The sequence below is a fragment of the Xenopus laevis genome, chromosome 2L (genome assembly GCF_017654675.1).
Source record: "Xenopus laevis strain J_2021 chromosome 2L, Xenopus_laevis_v10.1, whole genome shotgun sequence".
Lineage (NCBI taxonomy): Eukaryota > Metazoa > Chordata > Amphibia > Anura > Pipidae > Xenopus > Xenopus laevis.
Window position 1 is genome coordinate 14,918,022 of NC_054373.1, and position 22,855 is coordinate 14,940,876.

At 42.9% G+C, this 22,855-nt stretch overlaps 1 protein-coding gene across 2 annotated transcripts in view; it reads right to left on the bottom strand.

Moving 5' to 3' along the window:
* Positions 1–11,141: 11,141 nt before the first annotated feature.
* Positions 11,142–22,855, bottom strand: part of hunk.L (hormonally up-regulated Neu-associated kinase L homeolog) — a 63,568-nt gene continuing 51,854 nt past the window's right edge. Inside the window, exons 6-11 of one of the 2 annotated variants that reach the window (XM_041580932.1) lie at positions 22,642–22,769; positions 21,725–21,854; positions 18,631–18,799; positions 16,923–17,006; positions 15,787–15,955; positions 11,142–13,027 (exon numbers count right to left, since the gene is read on the bottom strand). In XM_041580932.1, the coding sequence (XP_041436866.1) occupies positions 12,357–13,027; positions 15,787–15,955; positions 16,923–17,006; positions 18,631–18,799; positions 21,725–21,854; positions 22,642–22,769 (1,351 nt within the window). In that variant the 3' untranslated portion in view covers positions 11,142–12,356. 2 annotated transcript variants of the gene reach the window in all.

Consider the following 22,855-nt stretch of genomic DNA (forward strand, 5'->3'; position numbering starts at 1 on the left):
GGTATTTGCATGCATGTGAACCAGTCCTCTCCAGGCCTTGGGCTTGATGAAGAACATAATGGGGCCACTTTGTTGGGTTTCTTTAATAAGGTTTATTGAGAGATATTTCCTTCCCCCCATCCTTTATACACTTGGTTCTGAGATAAGTAACTTGTCTCTTGTAGCATTCTAACTAATAGGGATGTAGCGAACGTCGGAAAAAAAGTTCGCGAACATATTCGCGAACTTGCGCAAAAATGCGAGCGGTTCGCGAACCCCATAGACTTCAATGGGAAGGCGAACTTTAACATCTAGAAAAGACATTTCTGGCCAGAAAAATGATTTTAAAGTTGTTTAAAGGGTGCAACGACCTGGACAGTGGCATGCCAGAGGGGGATCAAGGGCAAAAATGTATCTGAAAAATCTGCCTGTGTGTGCTTGGAAGAGATAGTGTAGGGGGAGAGCTGTTAGTGATTTCAGGGACAGATGATAGTAAGTTTGCTGGCTAGTAATCTGCTTGATACTGCTCTGTATTGGAGGGACAGAAGTCTGCAGGGATTTGAGGGACATTTTAGCTTAGGTAGCTTTGCTGGCTAGTAATCTACTGTTCTCTTTAAACAACTGCCATACGTTGACCTTGTAGGCATTGTTTGCCCAGTTTTTTTGGACGCAGCCACTGAAGCACAGTTGCCAGAAAAAATATGCCATATAAATGCTGAAAATAGTCATTTTTCGCCATACGTTGACCTTGTAGACATTGTTTGCCCAGTTTTTTTGGACGCAGCCACTGAAGCACAGTTGCCAGAAAAAATATGCCATATAAATGCTGAAAATAGTAATTTTTCGCCATACGTTGACCTTGTAGACATTGTTTGCCCAGTTTTTTTGGTTGCAGCCACTGAAGCACAGTTGCCAGAAAAAATATGCCACATAAATGCTGAAAATAGTCATTTTTTGCCATATACGTTGAGTCAACGTATGGCAAAAAATGACTATTTTCAGCATTTATATGGCATATTTTTTCTGGCCTCTGTGCTTCAGTGGCTGTGGCCAAAAAAACTGGGCAAACAATGCCTACAAGGTCAACGTCGTTGACCTTGTAGGCATTGTTTGCCCAGTTTTTTTGGCCACAGCCACTGAAGCACAGAGGCAAGAAAAAATATGCCATATAAATGCTGAAAATAGTCATTTTTTTGGTCGCAGCCACTGAAGCACAGTTGCCAGAAAAATTATGCCATATAAATGCTGAAAATATAAATTTTTTTGGTTGCAGCCACTGAAGCACAGAGGCCAGAAAAATTATGCCATATAAATGCAGAAAATATGCATTTTTTTGGTCGCAGCCACTGAAGCACAGTTGACAGAAAAATTATGCCATATAAATGCTGAAAATATAATTTTTTTTGGTTGCAGCCACTGAAGCACAGAGGCCAGAAAAATTATGCCATATAAATGCAGAAAATATGCATTTTTTTGGTCGCAGCCACTGAAGCACAGTTGCCAGAAAAATTATGCCATATAAATGCTGAAAATAGTAATTTTTTTGGTTGCAGCCACTGAAGCACAGAGGCCAGAAAAATTATGCCATATAAATGCTGAAAATATGCATTTGTTTGGTCGCAGCCACTGAAGCACAGTTGACAGAAAAATTATGCCATATAAATGCTGAAAATATAAATTTTTTTGGTTGCAGCCACTGAAGCACAGAGGCCAGAAAAATTATGTCATATAAATGCAGAAAATAGGCATTTTTTTGGTCGCAGCCACTGAAGCACAGAGGCCAGAAAAAATTAAACCAGTAGGGTTTGCACCCTAGTTTGTAACGGTGGCGGAGGGAGGAGGAGGACGCTAAAGGACAGCTGTGTGTGGAGTCATGAGGCTTGAAGAGAAGGACAGCTGCATAGAAGTCAGAACAAGTCTTCCGGCGTGCAGTAACCCTCCGAGATCCACCCCTCATTCATTTTAATAAAGGTCAGGTAATCGACACTTTTGTGACCTAGGCGAGTTCTCTTCTCAGTTACAATCCCTCCTGCTGCACTGAAGGTCCTTTCTGAGAGCACACTTGAGGCTGGGCAAGACAAGAGGTTCATGGCAAATTGTGACAGCTCTGGCCACAGATCAAGCCTGCGCACCCAGTAGTCCAGGGGTTCATCGCTCCTCAGAGTGTCGATATCTGCAGTTAATGCCAGGTAGTCCGCTACCTGCCGGTCGAGGCGTTCTTTGAGGGTGGATCCAGAAGGGTTGTGGCGCTGCCTTGGACAGAAAAAACATTTGCATGTCTGACGTTACAGACTGGCCAAAGGGCTTTGTCCTTGCAGGTGTGCTCGTGGCAGGATTACTGGCACCTCTGCCCCTGGAATGTTGATGAGTTCCTGAAGTGACATCACCCTTAAAAGCATTGTACAACATGTTTTGCAGGCTGGTTTGTAAATGCCGCATCTTTTCGGACTTGTGGTATGTTGGTAACATTTCTGACACTTTATGCTTGTACCGAGGGTCTAGTAGCGTTGCGACCCAGTACAGGTCCTTCTCCTTAAGCCTCTTGATATGGGGGTCCTTCAACAGGCATGACAGCATGAAAGACCCATTCTCACAAGGTTGGATGCAGAGCTATCCATCTCCGCTTCCTCATTATCAAGGACTGCATCATCCACGGTCTCCTCCCCCCAGCCACGTACAAGACCAGGGGTCCCCAAAAGGTCACCACTAGCCCCTGGGAAGCCTGCTCCTGTTGGTCCTCCTCCTCCTCCTCCACAAAGCCACCTTCCTCCTCTGACTCCACTTCTGGCACCTCTCCCTGCGTTGCAGCAGGTGCCTGGGTTCGTTCTGGTGATTCCGACCAGAAATCGTGCGCTTCCAGCTCCTCGTCACGCTGGTCTACAGCCTCATCTGTCACTCGTCGCACGGCACGCTCCAGGAAGAAAGCGAAGGGTATTAGGTCGCTGATGGTGCCTTCGGTGCGACTGACCATATTTGTCACCTCTTCAAAAGGTCGCATGAGCCTGCAGGCATCGCGCATAAGCACCCAGTAACGGGGGAAAAAAATCCCCAGCTGTGCAGATCCAGTCCTACCACCCAGTTCAAAAAGGTACTCGTTGACGGCCCTTTGTTGTTGCAGCAGACGTTCCAACATAAGGAGCGTTGAATTCCAGCGAGTCTGGCTGTCAGAAATCAAACGCCTGACTGGCATGTTGTAGCGCTGCTGAATGTCAGCAAGGCGTGCCATGGCTGTGTAGGAACGTCTGAAATGGGCCGACACCTTTCTGGACTGGGTGAGAACGTCCTGGAATCCTGGGTACTTGGAGACAAAACGTTGGACTATTAAATTTAACACATGTGCCATGCAGGGCACATGTGTTAAATTGCCTAGTCTCAACGCTGCCAACAGATTGCTTCCATTGTCACACACCACTTTTCCGATCTGCAGTTGGTGTGGGGTCAGCCACCGATCGGCCTGTGACTGCAGAGATGACAGGAGTACAGATCCGGTATGGTTTTTGCTTTCCAGGCACGTCATCCCAAGACAGCGTGACAACGGCGTACCTGGCACGTCGAATAGCCTAGGGGGAGCTGGGGGTGCACAGGTGTGGAGGAGGAGAAGGAGGACCCAGCAGCAGAGTAAGAAGAAGAAGAAGACGAGGTAGAGAGCGATGGAGGAGTAGAGGTGGTGGCAGAACCGCGTGCAATCCGTGGCGGTGACACCAACTCCACTGTTGTTGTTGAGCTACCCATTCCCTGCTTCCCAGCCATTACCAAGTTCACCCAGTGGGCAGTGTAGGTGACATACCTGCCCTGACCATGCTTGGAGGACCATGCGTCAGTAGTCATATGGACCTTTGGCCCAACACTAAGTGACAGAGATGCGGTAACTTGGCTCTGCACATGTTGGTACAGGTGTGGTATTCCCTTTTTAGAAAAAAAATTGCGGCTGGGTACCTTCCACTGCGGTGTCCCAATTGCTACAAATTTGCGGAAGGCCTCAGAGTCCACCAGCTGGTATGGTAAAAGCTGGCGGGCTAAGAGTGCAGACAAGCCAGCTGTCAGACGCCGGGCAAGGGGGTGACAGTCAGACATTGGCTTCTTACGCTCAAACATGGCCTTCACAGAAACTTGGCTGGTGGCAGATGACTGGGAATGGGAACAGGTGGTCAAGGTGGAAGGCGGAGTGGAGGGTGGTTCAGACGGGTCAAGGAGAGCAGAGGTAGAGCAGTAAGATGCTGGACCAGAAGGAGTGTGGCTTTTAGTTTGCCTGTTGCCTTTGAGGTGTTGCTCCCAAAGTGCTTTGTGCTTGCCGCTCATGTGCCTTCGCATAGAAGTTGTACCTATGTGGCTGTTGGGCTTACCAAGGCTCAGTTTCTGACTGCACTCATTGCAAATTACAATGCTTTTGTCAGAGGCACACACATTAAAAAAATCCCACACTGCTGACTTTTTGGAAGTGTGCGATCTGGCGGTAACAGTAGAAGTTGGCGGAGTTGGCGGTATTGGCGGCAATGGCGGGTGCGTTGGCCGGCTGAACACAGGTGCCGATACATGTTGTTGCCCTACTGATCCCTGCGGGCTGTCCTCCCTGCTTCTTCTAAGTCTTATTCTCCTACTGCCTCTCTGACTCTCCGTCTCTCCATCTGAACTACCCTCCTCTTGCTCTCTTCTACTAGGCACCCACAAAACATCAATCTCCTCATCATCATTCTCCTCAGATGCATCAATTTCTTCTGACACATCACAGAAGGAAGCAGCAGCGGGGACCTCCTCCTCATCACTCATTATGTCCATCTCTATCGTGTTCTCTGCCAGAATTAAATCTGGTTAAGGTCCTCATCTCCTTCATCTTCTTCTGGCAATAATGGTTGCGCATTACTCAGTTCAAGAAACTCATTGGAAAATAACTCCTCTGACCCCAGTGAAGAAGGGGCACCGGTGGTGGAGGAAGTGTTACGTGGGGTGGCCATAGCAGTGGAGGATGAGGAGGATGTTGTGGTAAAGTTAGAAACGGTAGAGGATGGGGTGTGCTGTGTAAGCCAGTCAACTACCTCTTCAGCATTTTGGGAGTTCAGGGTCATTGGCTTTTTAAAACTGGGCAATTTGCTAGGGCCACAGGATTGCATAGCAGCACGGCCCCTAGCACGGCCTCTGCGTGGCGGCCTGCCTTTGCCTGGCATTATTTTTAAAAAAACAACAACAACAACAAAAACTCAGTTGGTTTTTCTGGAAACGATAATACACACAGCTAGATGGCGGGTTGAAGAAAACAGTGTGCAAATAATGCCTACAAGGTCAACGTATACACTACTACAGCGGTGGATACGGATTACGTAAAATATATGAATGCTGCTTGAAAAAAAGTAACTCAAGTGGTTTTTCTAGAGACGATAATATTATCAATATTTAGACAAAATGTGAACAAGGTCACACAGCTCGATGGCGGGTTGAAGAAAACAGTGTGCAAATAATGCCTACAAAGTCAACGTATACACTACTACAGCGGTGGATACGGATTACGTAAAATATATGAATGCTGCTTGAAAAAAAGTAACTCAAGTGGTTTTTCTAGAGACGATAATATTATCAATATTTAGACAAAATGTGAACAAGGTCACACAGCTCGATGGCGGGTTGAAGAAAACAGTGTGCAAATAATGCCTACAAGGCCAACGTATACACTACTACAGCGGTGGATACGGATTACGTAAAATATATGAATGCTGCTTGAAAAAAGTGACTCCGGTGTTTTTTCTGGAGACGGTAATATTATGGATATTTAGACAGAATGGGAACAAGGTCACACAGCTCGATGGCGGGTTGAAGAAAACAGTGTGCAAATAATGCCTACAAGGCCAACGTATACACTACTACAGCGGTGGATACGGATTACGTAAAATATATGAATGCTGCTTGAAAAAAGTGACTCCGGTGTTTTTTCTGGAGACGGTAATATTATGGATATTTAGACAGAATGGGAACAAGGTCACACAGCTCGATGGCGGGTTGAAGAAAACAGTGTGCAAATAATGCCTACAAGGCCAACGTATACACTACTACAGCGGTTGGATACGGATTACGTAAAATATATGAATGCTGCTTGAAAAAGTGACTCCGGTGTTTTTTCTGGAGACGGTAATATTATGGATATTTAGACAGAATGGGAACAAGGTCACACAGCTCGATGGCGGGTTGAAGAAAACAGTGTGCAAATAATGCCTACAAGGCCAACGTATACACTACTACAGCGGTGGATACGGATTACGTAAAATATATGAATGCTGCTTGAAAAAGTGACTCCGGTGTTTTTTCTGGAGACGGTAATATTATGGATATTTAGACAGAATGGGAACAAGGTCACACAGCTCGATGGCGGGTTGAAGAAAACAGTGTGCAAATAATGCCTACAAGGCCAACGTATACACTACTACAGCGGTGGATACGGATTACGTAAAATATATGAATGCTGCTTGAAAAAAGTGACTCCGGTGTTTTTTCTGGAGACGGTAATATTATGGATATTTAGACAGAATGGGAACAAGGTCACACAGCTCGATGGCGGGTTGAAGAAAACAGTGTGCAAATAATGCCTACAAGGCCAACGTATACACTACTACAGCGGTGGATACGGATTACGTAAAATATATTATGGCTGCTTGAAAAAAGTGACTCCGGTGTTTTTTCTGGAGACGGTAATATTATGGATATTTAGACAGAATGTGAACAAGGTCACACAGCTCGATGGCGGGTTGAAGAAAACAGTGTGCAAATAATGCCTACAGGGGCAAATAATGCCTAAAAGGTCAACTTATACACTACTACAGCGGTAGTAAAATAAAAAAAAGTAAAATAAAAAAAAAATGAATATTAAAAAAAAAAATTAAAGTTGGTGCTGCTGAACTACTAGGAGCAGCAGATTAGCACACCAGTCCCACTCCCCAACACTGCTAGACTAATAGCACTGGGCTCTTATAGTAGTAGTAGTAGTAGTAGTAGTAAAACAACAAAAAAATAAATAAAAGCAGTCCTTACAAGGACTACTGTTATTGCAGCAGTCAGCAGATGAGATCAGAAGCAGGACAGCTGCCCACTGCAGCTACATACAGAGCACTGCAGTAGAAGGTAGATTACTAGCCAGCAAAGCTACCTAAGCTAAAATGTCCCTCAAACCCCTGCAGACTTCTGTCCCTCCAATAACAGAGCAGTATCAAAACGATTACTAGCCAGCAAACTTTCAACTGTCCCTGAAATCACTAACAGGCAGCAGCTCTCTCCCTACACTATCTCTTCAGCACACACAGGCAGAGTGAAAAAACGCTGCAGGGCTTCGGTTTTTATAGGGAAGGGGAGTGGTCCAGGGAGAGCTTCCTGATTGGCTGCCATGTACCTGCTGGTCTGGGGTGAGAGGGCAAAAAAAAGCGCCAACAATGGCGAACCCAAAATGGCGAACGTCGCGCGACGTTCGCGAACTTCCGGCGAGCGCGAACACCCGATGTTCGCGCGAACAAGTTCGCCGGCGAACAGTTCGCGACATCTCTACTAACTAATAGCGAGAGGATGGGAGTTCTCCAACAGCTTGGGAAGATTCATTGGACAACCCTGGCAAAAACATTCAATTACAAATAGCACAAATTTTTTCCATTCCGAGGCCATTTGCTCTATATCCTTTTTTATAAGAGGCCCAGGTTGAAGCACAGCAAAAATAACTGTTTTAAGGCTGCTAAATCATAGACTGCTACAAGGGGCACACTACTGTACTAGATGTTGTTGTGAAATAATGGCTAATATGTTTTTCTTGGTTGGAAACTGTGGGGCAAATTCACTATAGGACGAAGCCCCTAACGCTAGCGTTAATTTGCTAGCGTAGCGCATTTTTGTTAATTTGCCGATTCACTAACGGACACTGGCGTAAATTCGCTAGTGTTACTTCGCACCCTTACGCCTGGCGAATTTGCGCAATGGACGCAAATTCACTGAATTTTCTGAACGCTACCTTTTACGCTAGACTTCCTTCGCCACCTCAGACCAGGCGAAGTGCAATAGAGTAGATAGGGATTGCTTCAAAAAAAGTTGAAATTTTTTCAAAGTCAAACGCTGGCGTTTTTTCTTTTTTTATGGGTGATAGGCTGAAAAAGATCGAAAAATTTTTTGGGGCTCCCCTCCTTTCCCCCTACATTTCCTAACTCATGACACCTTAATTATACAGTGGTCACATGTGTAGGGCAAAATAAAAATTTTATTTGATGTTTTGAAGGTTTCCCAGGCTTGTGTAGTGCTGCTACGTATACTTCCATTGTTAATTCAATTTGGCGCTGTATGCAAATTAAGCATTGCTATCGTAACTTCACTTTTCCTGCAACTTCGCAAGCTTTCGTTTCCCCTGAGCGCAACTTCGGATTTTAGTGAATTTGCGTATCGCTGGCGAAAATTCGCCTAGCGAAGTGCGGCGAAGCGGACGCTGGCGCAACTACGAATCTTAGTGAATTTGCCCCTAGTCTCTTTCCCCAGTGGTTGAATCAATCCATATCATGTAGTTTATTTGACTTAAAATGCCTACAACCAATCAGAAAACTGACAGTTTCAGCGTACTTCAAAGCTGTTGTTCCATCAATTCTTATAGTGAGGTATTTTGTGTTTGTGTGTGGCCCTTGTCAACATTTTTCTACTGTTATTTATTCTGTTATCATAAGACACGGACATGACCATGACTTAATGAACCATTATCTTCCTGGTGTAATCAGGTCAGTTGATGCCTCTGCCGTCTTGGATATGAAGTCAAGTTGGGTCGTACTGCTGCTTTAATTTGAGAGCACATCATCGTTATACAGTATCTCTCAACCTTCCTGGACATGTTTAGGCTACAACTAGCTTCACCCTATCCATTACACGCAGACCCTATCCTGCCAGAATGAGAAGCGTTGAGAGGAATGGGACATACATGGTCTTGGAATTTGAAAAAAAAAACAAACATTCAATAAAACATTGATTTTTTTATGAAATCTGTTCATGTACAACCAGAAAAAATAACATGAATTAAATAGAAGGTAAATTGTCTTACAGGATTTATAAGCCCACACACTACAGGAGAAAACAGATATAATCCAACATGTGGCATGGTGACAGAGGAACATCTTTGCTACATCTTCAGCGAATCTTCCGACAGCTTCTAACAAACAAGAGCTGATTATATATTCGCGTTAGTTCTTGTACTTCTTGACACCTTCGACAGCATTCTTTGGTTCAGATGAAGGACTGGGATCAGGGATTTCTCAGAGGCAAACAACATTCTACTCTTTGTCTATGTACCTAGAATCTATACACAGGGTGCGATTAGTATCTGGGCACGTCACAGAAATGTATATTTACAGTTGCATTCCACAAACCCTTTCAAAGAAAGGGCACCAACATAAATCACAACCTGAGCACGGCAGCAACATGTGATACAAACATTGCCATTTGCTCAGGAATTTTCCCTTCTTCTCCCGAGCTTCTCAGGAGGAATTATTGATTCAGCTTGAAGTTTTGCTCTTGCTCCAATCACCCTTGGGTTATTCACTATTGGGTCTCTCTTTGGAAAATATTGTTTTAATTCAGTCACTGTGTCATTGATATAGGGCAGTTGATACATGTTCACCCCAAATCTTCCCCTACCTGACCTTTAGGCTGGAATATCAGGTACTATAACTTATCTTCAGACCTTCAGCCTTACAAGATGTCTGAGGCCAGTGTCAGACTGGGCAGGCGGGACACCAGGAAAAACCCGGTGAGCCCCCACCAGCCCAGACCTGCTCCCCAGACCTTAAAAAAATCATTTGTGCCGCAGCGCATCGGTGTTCAAGCATGCCATAGGCAGTACAGGTATGGGTTCCTTTATTCAGAAACCCGTTATCCCGAACGCTCCAAATTACGGGAAGGTCATCTCTCATAGACTTCATTTTATCCAAATAATCAAAATGTTTAAAAATGATTCACTTTTTTCTCTGTGATAATAAAACAGTAGCTTGTACTTGATCCAAACTAAGATAGAATGAATCCTTATTGGAAGCAAAACCAGCCTAGTGGGTTTATTTAATATTTACATAATTTTCTAGTAGACTTAGGGGCAGATTTACTAAGATTCGAGTGAATTTTCAAAGTTAAAAAAGTTCGAATAAGTAATTTTTTGAATACTGCGACCATTGAATAGGATACTACGACTTCGAATTTACTTCGACTCGAAGTAAAAATCGTTCGGCTATTTGATAATCGAAGTACTGTACATCGAAGGAATATCCATCGATCGTATGCAAAAATCATTCGAATTGTTCGATTCGAAGGATTTAATCGTTCGATCGTTCGAACTCTAAATTCGGTGAAAAATCCTTCGATTTCAATATTCGAAGTTGAAGGATTTCAATTCGAGGGTCGAACTTCGAAATTCGACCCTTAGTAAATCTGAAACTGAAGTCTATAGTGGAGTCTTTTGGCCAGACACTGATGCAACTTCCACACTGGACCTTGTTTTTGAATTTGGTTGCTTTATTGAACTGAAATTTGGATATAAACAATGTCAAATGGAACGCTCTTTTTTTTGGAATAATTGCACTAACTGCACGCTCTTATAACAGTCATCTACTACTTAATTTAACAGATTTCCCCTTATTATCTAAAGGACGGTTGCCAAAGTTTGGCCAAAGCAAATGTAAATCTGCTGGAAGTCGCTTATCAATAATCCCCATTCTTTGAATGAACAAATAGCGAATAACACTTAAACGTTATAAAAGATTGGCTTATATGTAATAATAGGTTTAAGTCCCGAAACAGTGTTGCTTAAAGTAAATTGACAGAAAATTCAAAACCTATAAAAATATCTAAATAAATAGGGGTATAAGTGTTTGCAAATGTCCCCTGTGGTTCCAGTTTTGTTGTAAAAGGGAGACAGATCTGTCTATTGAATAATTGGAAGGCGTAATTGGCCCTTTATGGAACAATACCACCACCGTGTCACCAACTGGGAAAAATCTTTGGATTGGTACATGAATGGGCCTCCATACCTACTGTGTATGGCATAAATATGACACTTATAGATGGTTCATACTTGTCACACTCCCATTCACTTCAATGCATTTGGAGTGAGAACAACCACCCATTGACTTAAATGCAATTGGAGAGAGAAAAAGTCGATCATAGACTCTAATACTTGTTGCTACAAAAAAGTCGCCTTTAATGCGTTTCCCATTATTTTTGCTGTTTCACAAATTTCTTGTCAAAGCAAAATGGGGAAGATTCGCTCATCACTACTTCTAAATACTAATCTGTGTGCAAAGTCACATTGAAACCAGTGGCGGAACTACAGAGGGTGCAATTGCACAAGGGCCCAGACCACATTGGGGCCCTGTGAGAGGCTCGTGCGCATCTGCCATGAAGATCGGCGAAACAACCTGCACTCGGGCCAGCTGATGTATTGTTACATTACTCTTATGTGTAAATAGAACTTATTCCTGGTCTGACCGGTGGTTACAACTTACATGAGTTTCTAGACCTCATAAGGAATACTTGGTTTTTTCCACATAGAATTTGGATGACCTACTTATAGTTCTGTCCCGCCCAACTGCTACGAACTGCCCCATTATCCATACCATGTAAAACTACTGAGGATGCTGGAATTAGAGTTCAGGGGCTACGGGTTGGATATCTTTTGGGCTGGAAGTGTAACTAGGGGGGAAACAATCCTGCTGCCACTGCTGTAAGTAAAGCGGTACCGTTCTTTTAATAAAGAGGGTGTGAAATAACAAAAAAGATGGGTGAACAATAATTATGTAAATATACAAAGCACATAGTTATCAGAAGACTTTCATCTAGAAACTGTATTCTACACATATATCATAATGACTAATTGTCCAACTGTTCCGCTATTTAGCAGCTTATAACAAATAACAACAAAGTGAGAACTGTATCAGCAGTTTGACAATATGATCTGAAACATTTAGCTTTGAACAGGGTGTTTGTTGTACAGCCTGGAACATCACAGTTATTTAGCTTTCATGTGCAATGTTGTTCTTCCAGAACTTGTACAAGGCGAGACGTACGTTCCCCATTGTTCTCATTCTGCTTTAGTTCTCTTGTGCTTCCGAAAGAGTCAAGTATCTCAGGGTTAGTGCAACGGGCCTGGAATCAACAGTTGCAAAAACTGTTTATGGTCCAAAGAACCAAGCAGATGAGTTCTAAGGGTTTTATGTCTTTTCTCTTTGTATGTCTGGAATCATGTGCGTCATTGGCAAGGACAAATCTGTTGTAGAACTTAAGCAAGAATACAGTCGCATAAACATGTACATCAATAAGTCTTTTCCTCGTACAATGGATTAGCCCTCACAGTACAGGACTTCTGCAAAGCAATATCCTTCAGAAACCATAAACTAGCAGAACCCATTCATATCACTGGAGTTAAAGCTGGCATATCCTGGGCTCATTTGGTGCAATGGGGGCATTCGTGTTTCAAGAGGCTTTTCTCCTTTGGGAGATACAACTTGGTTCCTCTTCCTCAACATCTGTCCAATGCCCATCATTGGGAAGCGACCTCTACTTCTGACACAGTTGGGGCTTCCTAAATTGCCAGAAATGTTATTGTTACAAGAAGGGGAATGGGGAGAAGTTGGTGACATTGACTCTGGACTTGATGGACTGCTTTTGTCATCGTACGTGAAGGAAGCTTGATTGAAATGACTCTTTGAAGGAGAAGTGTTGTCGAACTGAAAGATTGGGGAAAGAGTTCTTTCACTTGAATGCCTGGGGGAGAAGGACACTGGGGACCCAATAACTCTGTACTGGTGATTTGGGGATAGTGATTCTATTTGGTCTTCCCTGTTGACGGACTCAAAGGAACGCACAACGTTGAGATGGGTTTCCCTTATCCGGCTTCCCATATTTACATTTACAGTCTCTTGGGAGTGGGAATCTTGACGTCTCATAATCTTCGGCGTCCTGGGGTCTGGACTTTGCATTTCCAGATACTCCAAAGAGCAAGAAGTCATGCATCCCGTCTTGGTTATCCTGACTTCATGGAAAGGACTTAGACCTCCAAAGGATTCTGCGAAGTTAAGGAAGAAAAAAAAAACTTTTAATTCAGAGAAAAAGCAAACATTCGGATATATTTAGTAAAAAAAAATAAAATAAATGTTTTAAGCAAGTCCCCCTGATCTTCACACATCATTTCTAAATGAAAACAAAGTTACCTAATTAGAGCTATTATATTAACAATTCATTGGGTCTTTTTGCTCAAGTGTCACTTGTTTTCACTTTAATGCCATTACTCTAAGTGGCCTCTTTGACGGTTACAGGTTCCGTTCCGAAGAAATTTCTTTGCACTTTTGCAATTGGTGAGTCGCACCGGCCTTATTCCCCTTGTCTATTTATAGAGACTGACTGTCTTCTGAAGGGCAGTACAATAGGAATATGTTCCATTCACGTCATCGGCAGCGTCACGTGACCGCAGCCCTTGAATGAATGTTCATTTCAATCCTGCGATTTGTATCAGAAAATAGAAATAATGAGTGTGCTGCGAGACTCTCATGCATCAACGCCGGATTTTTAATGTTCCTTTTTTCTGCAAGGCTAACAACCTGTAGGACCTCTTCCATATTCTCTACGAAAATCGTCAGAGACAGTTTTTTTTAATGAAGTCATGAAGGTGGCTCCACCCAATGTGAAAAATTTGACCTTGGGGGACGTACAATGAAGAAGGTACACAATGTCCAGTTGAAGAACATTGTATAAAATAGTTTTTTACAGCCCCCCCCCATAGAATGCTAATAATATATATATTTTTGGTAGGATTTGGTGGGATTTGCCTAGATATCCCTGAAATTTTGGTGAGATAAGATCAAAGTCAACACATATTTGCTATACTAGATATTTTTGGAACTGTGGCTGAAAGGCTGATGCCTCAATGTATCCTCTATCTGTAACATTCTTGTAAACTAAAGGGGGTGCAGCATCACTGGGGGCAGTCCTGCCCCAAGAACAGGGCCCTGTTGTGGCCTGCGTCTAGTGATGGGCAAATTTATTCGCCAGGCATGGATTGTGTTTCGCCGCCCATGAATGTTTTTGCGAAACTGCAGCAAAAATTCACTGACCAAATAGTTGCTGTTTAAAAATTGTTGTGCATCAAAATAAATTTGACGCCTGTTGACTTAAATGCATTTCGCCTATTTTTCGCAATTTCGCGAATATTTTAGACAGATTCGCCCATCACTACCTGTGTCCACCACCACCTAGCTTGTATGTCTGAATGATACGTTAGGGGACTGGATGGGGAGATGCCTATGTTCATGAATAGAGTGTCACTTTATTTAAGCTGGAAGTAGGGTTTGCCACCTGGCTGGTATTTTACTGGCCTGGCCGGTAAAAATTATGGTTGATCCCAATGTTATTAGTAAGGAAAAATTATAAATATATAGGATGGTTGGTATCTTTTTCTGGAAAAGGTGGAAACCCTAGCTGGAAGTAAGGTGCAAAAACATGGAGCATTGTGCCCATTTTTTGTACCTTGCACCCTGCCTTCCAGTTGGTAAATTACGCTATGCTTAAGTAAGTTGTAAGAGGAGCACATCTCATAATAACTAGCAAAAGGGGCTCTGCTGAGTGTACAGACTTCTATGCATATAGGAAACAAACATGCTCCACTTTTCAACTTAAAGGGTTGTTCACCTTTGAGTTAACTTTTAGTATGACGTAGAGAGTGATATTCTAAGACAATTTGCAATTGGTTTTCATTTTTATTATTCGTGGTTTATGAGTTATTTAGCTTTTTATTCAGCTGCTCTCCAGTTTGCAATTTCAGCAGTCCGGTTGCTAGGGTCCAAATTAACCTGGTAACCATGAATTAATTTAAATAAGAGACTGGAATATGAATAGGAGAGGGTCTGAATAGAAAAATAAGTAGGGATGCACCGAATCCACTATTTTTGATTCGGCTGAACCCCTTCGCAAAGGATTCGGCTGAATACCGAACCGAATCCGAACCCTAATTTGCATATGCAAATTAGGGGTGGGAAGGGGAAAAAATGTTTCACTTCCTTGTTTTGTGACAAAAAGTCATGCGATTTCCCTCCCGCCCCTATGCAAATTAGGATTCTGTTCAGCCTGGCAAAAGGATTTGTCCGAATCTGAATCCTGCTGAAAAAGGCAGAATCTGCCCAAATACCTACCGAATCCTGAATTTGGTGCAACCCTAAATATAAGTAATGAAAAGTAACAATAACACTATTTTGTTTTACTGCCGGGTCACTGACCCCCATTTGTGAACTGGAAAGAATCAGAAGAAGAAGGCAAATAACTAAGAAACGATAAAAAAATAAATAATGGAAACCAATCGAAAAGTTGCTTCGAATCTAAAACTTACTAAAAGTTGACTTATAGGTGAACCACCCCTTTAACCACTAAAAATACAGATGTAATTGTATTATTATTTGGTTTTAATTAATGTGTTATAACAGGTTGAACAGATCAGGTGGCGTCACCAATTAAAGATTCAAATTTATTTTTCTTTTAGCCACTCAGCCAAAACAGGTTGCATTGGGGTGCCTTATTGTACAGCTTTGATCTTTTGTTAAAATCCTGCTTGTTTAATTTGAAAGCAATAAAAACATTTTGAACTATAAAAAGATTTGTATTATTCTTTTGAAACAAAAATGTATCAGATAGCTTTGGAAAAAAGTATTGTTAGGAGCTCATATAAAGTGTTATTAAGATCATCACAAGGAGCCCTGGTTGCTATAGGTCTCATGCACTAGAATCGTTTTTGTCCACAGATATTTGTCAGCATGTGCCACAGTGTTGGGGTCTCACCTCTCTCAGACTTAGAGGATCTCCTTTCTTTAACAGGACCTTTGTTGCTGTGCCCTTGTGGCGTCAGGCAGGCGTTTTGTCTGTGCGAGGGGGAACATTTGTCCAGTTTCCTCGGAATAGGGCGCTGCTGCGGCTCTCCTCGTTTCTCTAGGTCCTTGCTTCTCCGTTCCTAACAGAAAAATTCAAGGTTAATCAAAAGAATAGGGGGAATCTTCAACCTTTAGGACAGAGACACACACTGCTATTTTGGGAGATTAGTCGCACAGCGACAAATCGATTCTTCTTCGGGCAACTAATCTCCCGGAACTACCTTCCCGCCGGCTAGAATGTAAATCGCCGGAGGGATGGCACTCGGATCCCTTCGGCTTTCCGGAGTTTCCTTGTGAGGCAACTATGGGTGACTTCGGAAAAGAAGCGCTCCGAGTGCCATCCCGCCAGGGATTTACATTCTAGCTGGCGGGAAGGCAGTTCGGGGAGATAAGTCGCCTGAAGAAGAAGCGATTTGTCGCTGGGCGTCTAATCTGCCGAAATTGCAGCGTGTCTCTGCCCTTAATGGGGCCACACTTGGCATGAGAGATCCTATGTTTGACCTGTGCAAGTGGAACACACTACAAAACAAAAAGCAAATACAAGGCCCCAATGGTGATCTCTATCTGACGGATTCTCTTTATAAGGCACAACAAAAACACACAAGCGATGCTCCAACTTGTAGATCAAAGATGTCACAAAACAGGAATGGAAAAGCAAATATTAAACAATGGTGTTTACTAAACATCAATCTCAAAGTTTAGAGCAAAGGGAAAGTGGAGGGGGGATAAGACTTCCTTGTATCCTATAAACCAGCACATCCTCCACTTTCATTCTCTGACAATGTGCCAGTGTGTTTTTTTCCTGTCCCATATTCTCTTTAAATCAGCAGGAAGGTCCATCCCTTCCACTCTACCGACCACATCCCGGGGACATGATCCATCTGGAGATCTCAGGGAGTATAGGAGTAAGGAATACTCTCGCTATGTGGCCCCTTTAAATACCATGGCGCTCCAGGAACAAGTAAATGGGCCGCATCAGAACACGACTTTCCCTAACACAGCACAAACAGGTTGGAAGCAAAGCATTCTCAACCCCAGGAGGCTCACCTCATAAGAGTTCTTGTTCATCTTGTATTTTTCCAACTGATGAAACTGGTTTTTGTGGCAAACGTTGTCATTGATGTCTGGTTTCTGGAATTAAAGGAAACAGATGTTAATTACAAAGCGCAGCATGTTGTGCAGATAAACCCGTCTGTTTTTTGTTTTGCTGCTTTGCAATAATCTCTGCTTTAAAGGAACAGTGGAATCAAAAAATGAAAGTGTTTTAAAGTAATACAAATATAATGCAGTATTGCCCTGCACTGGCAAAACTGGTGTGTTTGCTTCAGAAACACTACTATTGTTTATATAAATAAGCTGCTGTGTAGCAATGGGGCAGCCATTCAAAGGATAAAATCTTCAGGTTACACAGCAGATAACAGATAAGCTCTGTAGAACATAATGGTGTTATCTGTTATCCACTATTTATCCTGTGCCATATAGACTTTTTTCAATTTCCGCCATTGCTACACAGCAGCTTGTTTATATGAACTATAGTAGTGTTTCTGAAGCAAACACATCAGTTTAACCAGTGCAGGGCAACACTACATGATATTTTCAAAACACTTTAATTTTTTGGTGTTACTGTTCTTTTACAGAGCTGTCTCTTCAACCCACAGCCACGCACTTCAGATGCCTAATCTGTACCCCTCTCTGGATAAAGGCACAAAGGTTGTATTGGTGAGAACGAAACATCCCAGCAATGGAATCATGGAATAACAGGTACAATGTTTGCTCCAGGTCTAGTAACCCTTAGCAACCATTCAGCAGATAGCATTTACTGATCTCCTGTTTTAAAGCAGGCATGTGATTGGTGGCAAAGGGTTACTAGCCTTGAAGCAGGCAGAACCGAAGTCATAGGAAGGTGCAGCCATGTTGGACTTTTGAGCACAAACTACAGGGCACTTGCTTGTTTTTGCACCCTGCACCACGCTTCATAAACAAAGCCTAGTGCCTGCATTCTAGGATGCCCCTTCTTTGCAGGTGCCATAAATAGATCAACCTTCAACCTGTCTATAAATGTTAGAGAAATATGAGCAGAGGCCCTTATTTATCTTCAGTGTCGGACTGGGATGCCTGCAGCCCACCAGAAAGCCTTAAGGTGGCCATACACGGGCAGATTAAAGCTGCCGATATCGGTCCTTTAGACCGATTCGGCAGCTTATCTGCCCGTGTGTGGAGGCTCACGACGGGTCCTCCCGATTGATATCAGGCAAAAAATAGGCCAGATATCGAACAGTCAAATACAGTCAACGTTCGTATTCATCCGAAATCCCCCAGCCGTTATGGGCATATCGGGTTAAGATACGCTCATTTGTCGACCTTGCCAAACGAGCGGATAGTGTATGGCCACCTTTAGACCTTGGGCCCATCAGAAAACCAAAGAACGTGAGCCAACCAGAAAACCTTAGACAGTGGACCTTTCCAAACTATTATTTCTACTCTACTCACTCAACCTCTTTATCCTCCTAGTCTTTTATATATGCTTACAATTTCCCCATAAAAAAATAGGGAATGACCATGAAATAGGCCAAATGTTTAGAAGCAAAAGGGCCCACTAACACCTGGGCCCACCGGGAGTTTTCCTGGTATCCCGGTGGGACAGTTTGACACTGTTTATCATTATATTTGCATGAGAGCAAGAACTGCGATGATGCCTTCTCTGCCAACATAAAATCATTGGTTGAAACAGTGTCCCGGAACCCATTGAACGTACCCGCATGTTCACTAAATAGTGCTCCAGTTTCCGGTTTAGGAGGAAGTAGACGGCCAGGGTATGGCAAGCTCGATTGGAGAGAATGACATTGATCACATCGCTGTGTTTGTAGCCAAGTTTCTCAGACATGTGGAGCACCACGCTTTGGCTGAGATCCTCCAGGTGAATCCTGAAAAGAAATACATACATAGGGTCAATGTGCTTTTTACTTTAAAGTTTGTTTTTGACCAATTAACACCAGAAATGTGAACTTAAGTTATTTCTGTGCCTCTTACAGCACTGATGGCAGGAAACAAATCGATTAGGGATGTAGCAGAGAATATTCAGTGGGAGGACTCGTCTGTCTCTCTTGGCTTTGAAGTGTAACATTCAGGTCGCCTTGTTCCCTTTCATGTGTAAATTAGCGGCACCCAGTAAAGTGCTTATTACAGACCATAATATGTCAGATGATTTCATAAGGGGATGATGTAAGGGGAGAGCTCTGTCCTGCAAATTGATCTCTGTCCCAGATATTATTTTTGGGCAGATAAAAGGATAAAAAAGTATTTTCCGTTTAACTGGATAGATGATAGATAGAATGTTTCATTCAAAGGGACAGGACGCTTGATATTCCAGACACTGTGTTTTGTCTTCACTCTGCCGTCTGAATTGTCTGGCAGATTAGCAAAGCAGTGTGAAATTTCTCCCCTGAATGTGGAAGTTGTAGAACAGGGATGTTAAACCTGCCAACCCCTTGTTCTTCAATAAGAACCCCATGGAGGTGTGGCTCTCCAGCTATACTTCACTACAGTCCCTGGAATATCCAGCGTCTTTTACCTTTAAATGAAACATTCTATCTATCTATCTATCTATCTATCTATCTATCTATCTATCTATCTATCTATCCATTATCTATCTATTTATCTATCTTTCATTCTATCTATCTATCTATCTATCTATCTATCTATCTATCTATCTATCTATCTATCTACCTATCTAGTTCCCAAATGCCAGTCATGTCCTCACACACTGTCAATTTGGTTGATTTAACCCCTTTTACTCTGTTTCTACTTATTTTCTCTAATCTGAATCTATTTCTCTTTACTCCTCACTGTAATGCCTTATACTCTGCCGTGTGTGTGGCCCTTCCACCCATCTCTGTTTAACCCATATCCTTACTCCCCCACTGTGCACCTAACTCTTTCTCTCCCTCCCACTTACTCTTCTTCATCTCTTTCATTGTTCTCTCCTTCCACTGGTGTATGTGGGAGTGTGTATGTGTTTGTTCATATCCCCTTTTTATAGTCACTCACTCCCTTTCACCATACTTAGTAGACCTTGCCCCCTTCTTCCAACCGTCACTCGATAAACTAAAGCTGGCCATAGATGTTGAGATCGTACGAATTGTCCATCAACTAAAAAGACCAATTTGGCAGGAAAACAAAGGGGAGCTGCCTGCTTGGCCCTGCAAACATAGAGAGATTGCACTGGGACTGACAAAGATTTTTTAACCTGGCTGATCAATTTCCTGACAGATGTCGGCAGAAAAATCGTAAGATGTACGATCGTTCGAATCCCACTAACCGCACGATAATTATGAAGGATTGGTCGGACTTCGCTAAAATCGGTCGTTCGGTATGAGAAATCTTTGCGTCTATGGGGAGTTTAAGAGATTAATCGCCCCACCATCTCCCATCTGCTCTAGCTGGGGCGACTAATCTCACCTGAATCCCATCTTCAGTGGCTAACGTGAATCATCACTGCTGCTACTTTCTGAACTAGCCCAAACATTGATGTTGGGGAATGTGGATCAGGGGAGATAAAACACCTGGTGTGACACGGCCCTAATGTCTTCTCAGGACACAACAGAGATGGGGTGATAAAGAAGTTTCTGTTACGGGATATGTTCCATGAATGCACTGATAGGAATCAAGGAAGGATTATAGTGATGTATCTCTGGCAGTCAGACTGGATGACTTCATGGAAATGAATCCGGAGAGCGGGGAAATATCCGCATCAGCCTGACCACCCTGTATTTAGGTGAATGACACTAAACATGCACTAAAGGGGATCTCCACCCAAGCAGTGTGTGCTGCCTAATGAAAGAAATTGTATCTTTCATGTAATTATAAAGTCATTACGCATTTGTATTGGTTGTAAAGTAATCTGAAAATGGATGTGCTATATAAAGCAGTATCAGTCGGGCTGTTTATATTCTCTACACTGCTGGTTCTGACTCATTAAACAACAAAGCAGAAGCCCGCCAGGAGAACCGACTTCTGTAGAGTTTCAAGAGTCAGAACAAAAAACACCTGAACTAACAGTGCCATTTGCACATAACTTTACAACCACTGAAAAGGTGTAATGACTTTATTGAGGAGATTTGTTAAGAATTACAGTTTCTGTCATTATGCAAAAAGTAATTTTTGAGCGGGGATGCCCTTAAATGGGGTTGCTAACCCTTAAATCGCTGCTGAAATTCTCTAGCAAATGGATTAGAGAAGAAATATCACACTTTTAAAAGCCCAGTTGTGATGGAATACAAACGTCTGCCCTTCCGTGATGGAATCCCTTTAAAGTGTCACTTGTTTCAATGAGGGATGGGCACCCTTAGGCCGTCTATGTGATACCAGTCAAAACTCAATGCCTGGACTTGAAAGGGTGAAACATGAAGCCAAAAGGTCTATTTTAAAAGGTAAAACAGACAATTGTTCTTTCTGCTTGAACAGGCAAATACTCAAAATACACACACACACATATATATATATATATATTTACTAACTGGAAGCCAACAAGTCATGCTGGATCTTCTAAATAGCAGCTATAATGTAGGATCATTACAGAGGTGATACCCACTTGCTCCTGTGAACAATTTGAGGGTTTCTAAACAGAAAGGTCCGCTTTGTGTCCATTAAAGGGAACACAGAATATTTACATTGTGCAATGTGGCATGAAGTAGCGCTGATACATCACGTTCAGTCAAGTATGAAGTCTTGCTGTGCTGCTGTCAAAAAAAAACCCTTTTCCTAGCCTGATGGGATATCATCTAAGGCAGTTTAGCCACTGTTGTACTACAAGTCCCAGCATCCCCTGCCATCAAAGGCCAGTGGTTTACCTGTTTGGGTAGGTGTGAAGTCCTTTGCCATGGTAATTATCGTTAAGCCAGCGGTTCGCCAGTGCTTGTTGTATGTTTGGCCGCTTAAGAGGGTCAGGTTCCAGTAGAGACCGGAGGAAGCTTATGGCCGCTAAAAAAAGCCAGAAAGTAACTCATTAGTTCAATAAATAACCTTTGACTCTCAATATGTTCAACTACAACGCTAACATTGCAGATGTACTTTAATAGGGCTATCAAGCTGATTGGTCTGTGTATAAGGGCCTCCCAACAGTCTGCCTGATCATTATCTGGCCAAAAATCAGGCAATTATCTTTAGGTCAGGTTAGAAAATCCCACTGGGTGGGCCCTGCATTCGTGTGGTCCCCTCCCAACATGTCTGCATAGGCCCCTTTAGGACCTGAGGCCAAAAGATCACATCAGCCCAATATTGACCAGCTCATAGGTTGACAATTTGGGCAAAGGTCTGCTTGTTTGATGTCCTTGCCAAGCATGCAGATATATTTGTGTAAGGTCAGCTTTAAGATAGGCCAAATTAAAATATGTTCTTTACCAAACAGGTTCTGGTCAGTTAAACTGATGGATATCATTTTGGGTTAGTATTTATACCCCAGTGCTCATGTGCAACAATCCAGACTATTGTGATTAAGTGTATGGTGCCACCTTACAGGGACCACCACAGAAGTCCCATCTCCAAGGGTTACTATTCGCTTTACTCAATAATAAAAAAATGTAAAAAATCCAGCCCGTGTGGGAAGGTCTTGATTAAGATAGTAAGGTACGTAGTCAGAAGCAGTTCCCCTTGAGCTCTGTTTGTCAGCATTGGAAATTTATGACTTGTAAACGCACTGCACCGCAGGCAGTTTTCACGTAGAGAAGAAGGCAGGCGGCTCCATTTCTGCTGCCGCAGAGCTACTTACCCGGAGAGAGATGGGTGGGCAGCGGATTCATATCTTTGTCGACCATCTTCTGGTACAAAGCTCTCAGGCTGAAAGGCTCCACGGTGAATGGCAACGTGCCGGTCAGCATGGCATACATATTAACTCCACTGGGGAGACACAAAATAAAGGAATGAACAGTTAGGGCTGTGTAGCAGAGAAGGCAGGAGCGAGTCATTCATAATAAATATTGGAT